The 3,443-nt window shown below is 62.4% G+C and overlaps 1 protein-coding gene across 1 annotated transcript; it reads right to left on the reverse strand.

Annotated features, from left to right (window-relative positions):
• Nucleotides 1-450: 450 nt before the first annotated feature.
• LOC119144903 (tubulin beta-2 chain) lies at nucleotides 451-3,110 on the reverse strand. The gene is made up of 4 exons (XM_037380847.1): nucleotides 2,954-3,110; nucleotides 2,367-2,475; nucleotides 1,955-2,065; nucleotides 451-1,746 (listed from the first exon to the last, which is right to left on the reverse strand). The coding sequence occupies exons 1-4, from the start codon at nucleotides 3,008-3,010 to the stop codon at nucleotides 686-688; spliced, it is 1,338 nt and encodes a 445-aa protein (XP_037236744.1). The 5' UTR covers nucleotides 3,011-3,110; the 3' UTR covers nucleotides 451-685.
• Nucleotides 3,111-3,443: the final 333 nt, after the last annotated feature.

The raw sequence follows: 3,443 nt of genomic DNA on the forward strand, positions 1-3,443 counted from the left end.
CACGGATACTATGGGTACCATGTACTTGTTCCAGGCCTTGGGACAAGGAAGAGCTGCTGAATGGCAGTGGAGAAGCCTGCAGCTATCCCATCAAATCTGTTTTGACAGCTTGTAATGTGGAATTCAATACCTTCTCACAGACCTCACTAGCATGTATGTCCATAAATAGGAGTTGCAGAATTCTCAAGTGCAGTGCCTTGTTTCTATTAGCTAAGGCAGCTTTCTCCCCAACAATAGAGCTGTCAGACACAGGAGTGAACCAACGGTTTCCATAAATTGCTACCATCTTCAACTGCAGTTTCCCCATACCGCTAAATTCACAGGCTGAGAAATGTTGATTTATTGAGTTTAAACTTTCACTGAGGTTAAGGAATAAACTGAGAAGCAAAGCTACAGAAAACTACACGAGTTATTTTCTTAATCTAGAGAGAAAAAAGGCAGAGGAGACAGTTTAGGACACAAAAAGCCTTTATGTTTGAGAAGTTAACCATTTCAACAGAAGACTCTGAAGTATTTTTTTTGCAACTACTGTTACATTGGACAGTCAAGGATACAAAACTGCTGACAGAAGCAACAGTGGAGAGCACCAAATTAAGAAAATGCATGCTTCAGCACAACTGCACAGATTCCTCCTCAATGAACACTTGCCTGCTCAGACTATACTTAACTCCTACCCATTTCAACTTTACGCCTCATCTTCCTCCCCCTCCTCTTCAAACTCCCCCTGCTCATCAGCAGTGGCATCCTGGTATTGCTGGTATTCGGAGACGAGGTCATTCATGTTGCTCTCTGCCTCCGTAAACTCCATTTCATCCATGCCCTCGCCGGTGTACCAGTGCAAGAAAGCCTTGCGCCGGAACATGGCCGTGAACTGCTCCGAGATCCTCTTGAAGAGCTCCTGAATAGCCGTGCTGTTGCCAATGAAGGTGGCAGACATCTTGAGGCCACGTGGGGGGATGTCGCAGACTGCCGTCTTCACGTTGTTGGGGATCCACTCCACAAAGTAGCTGCTGTTCTTGTTCTGCACATTGAGCATCTGCTCGTCCACCTCCTTCATGGACATGCGGCCACGGAAGATGGCGGCCACCGTCAGGTAGCGGCCGTGGCGGGGGTCGCAGGCGGCCATCATGTTCTTGGAGTCGAACATCTGCTGCGTCAGCTCGGGCACCGTCAGGGCTCGGTACTGCTGGCTGCCGCGGCTGGTCAGAGGGGCAAAGCCCGGCATGAAGAAGTGCAGCCGGGGGAAAGGCACCATGTTGACCGCCAGCTTGCGCAGGTCGGCATTCAGCTGGCCGGGGAAGCGAAGGCAGGTGGTCACACCGCTCATGGTGGCCGACACCAGGTGGTTGAGGTCCCCGTACGTGGGAGTGGTCAGCTTCAGGGTGCGGAAGCAAATGTCATACAGGGCCTCGTTGTCAATGCAGTAGGTCTCATCCGTGTTCTCCACCAGCTGGTGCACAGAGAGGGTGGCATTGTAGGGCTCCACCACCGTGTCCGACACCTTGGGGGAAGGCATGACGCTGAAGGTGTTCATGATGCGGTCGGGGTACTCCTCCCGGATCTTGCTGATGAGGAGGGTGCCCATCCCAGAGCCCGTGCCACCACCCAGCGAGTGGGTCAGCTGGAAGCCCTGCAGGCAGTCGCAGCTCTCCGACTCCTTCCTCACCACATCCAGGACAGAGTCCACCAGCTCAGCACCTTCCGTGTAGTGCCCCTTGGCCCAGTTGTTGCCAGCCCCACTCTGACCTACGGGGCAGACCAAGAGCAAGGTGCCACATTAGTGCCCCACCAAGGGACACAGGTGATGCCACCTCCCCCACCCCACGGGCTTCACCCCTCACCTCCACCCCCACTCCGCTATTGGGATTCACATCCCCCAGGGTCACTTGCATGCTCGCACCAGGTCTCTCCTGGGCGGAGCTCCCGCTTTGGGACTCCTCCATCCCACACTCACCAAAGACAAAGTTGTCGGGACGGAAGATCTGTCCAAAGGGGCCGGAGCGCACAGAGTCCATCGTGCCAGGCTCCAGGTCCACCAGGATGGCACGTGGGACATACTTGTTACCTGTGGGGGAAACCAGTGCCAGTGTTACAGCCCCGCAGGCAGCAGCCAGTGCCACAGGAGCCCCAGTGTGCTCCCTTCACCTCCCAGTTTGCTGCCTAGGACATGGCAGGCGAGGGAATGTGGATAGAGGCATTTTGGGCTGGGAATACAAAGGAACCATTGAAGCACCACTGGGGCAGCACCCACTGCAGGGACGGACGGCGGGGGCACGGGCAGCACGGTGGGATGTGCTGGGGGCGCCCCTGCACACCCACCCACCCCGCAGCACCGGGCCGGGGGGCTCATCGCAGAGCGGCATTACCGGTGGCTTCGTTGTAGTAGACGTTGATCCTCTCCAGCTGCAGGTCACTGTCCCCGTGGTAGCTGCCCGTAGGGTCGATGCCATGCTCATCACTGATGACCTCCCAGAACTGCGGGGACAGGGCGGGAGGGGTCAGCGCCACCACGCCCCGCCCGCGCCCCCTGGCCGAAGCCCCGCGACGTGGCACGCGGGGATTCGCCGCGCGTGGGGGCGGCCCCCGCCAGACGCGGCCACTACCGCGCCCCTCCCCCCCCTCACACCGACGGGAGGGGTGTGGCACCGGCTCGGCGCCCCCTTCCCCCGCCCGCCCGGACCCCTGCAGCCCACGGGGGGCGGGCAGACGGCAGAGCTGCCCCCCCCACCCAAGGGGCACCTCGCACACGCCACGGGAGCCCCCCCGAGAGGCAACAGCCCCGCGCGCACCCCCCGCACCGGAGGGGCGAGCCCGGCGGTGCCCTGCAGCGGGAAGAGGGGTCGTGCCCCCCCAGCTGCGCCCTGCCCGGGACACGCGGAGCCCGGCTGAGCGAGCACGGCACCGCCCCGCAGCCCCGGGCAGGCGACCCGCGGCGACCCGCACCGGCCCGTACCTTGGCGCCGATCTGGTTGCCGCACTGCCCGGCCTGGATGTGCACGATCTCACGCATGGTGACGGTGTCCGACGCTGCTGCTGCCGACGCTGCTGCCGCTGCCGCCTTCTCCGCCCGCTCTCGCACTCGCCGCTGCGGCGGCCGCGCCCCACGCCGCCCCTTAAATGGGGCGCCGCGCCCCGCCCCGCCGGTGACGTCATGCGGGAACGGCGCGGAGCCAATGGGCGCGCAGGGGCGTGGCGTGGCTGCAGCATTGTCTCCCGCAGCGGGGGCGGGGCGGGGCGGGGCTGGGGCGGGGCTAGCGGGGAGCGGCTGCGGGGCACCGGCACCGCCGCCGGCCGCCGCCCCGGTTCGTCGCTGACAGCGGGGACAAAGGCGCGGAGCACCGCGGCGGGTGTCCGTCCTGGGCCGCCCCGCGTACGAACCGGCTCTGCCACCGCGCTGCTGGCAGCCGCCGTCCTTCCGCCCTCCCGCGGCCGCCGCAGCCTTT

The sequence above is a fragment of the Falco rusticolus genome, chromosome 3 (genome assembly GCF_015220075.1).
Source record: "Falco rusticolus isolate bFalRus1 chromosome 3, bFalRus1.pri, whole genome shotgun sequence".
NCBI lineage: Eukaryota > Metazoa > Chordata > Aves > Falconiformes > Falconidae > Falco > Falco rusticolus.

What these genes read in the sequence shown, in the direction of transcription:
- LOC119144903 (XM_037380847.1), bottom strand. Translation starts at nt 3,010, where the DNA reads ATGCGTGAGATCGTGCACATCCAGGCCGGGCAGTGCGGCAACCAGATC. An exon ending in GCAACCAGATCGGCGCCAAG is followed by an intron (nt 2,476 to 2,953) that starts GTACGGGCCGGT and finishes CTGTCCCCGCAG; the next exon opens with TTCTGGGAGGTCATCAGTGA. An exon ending in TCCCGACAACTTTGTCTTTG is followed by an intron (nt 1,747 to 1,954) that starts GTGAGTGTGGGA and finishes TCTGCCCCGTAG; the next exon opens with GTCAGAGTGGGGCTGGCAAC.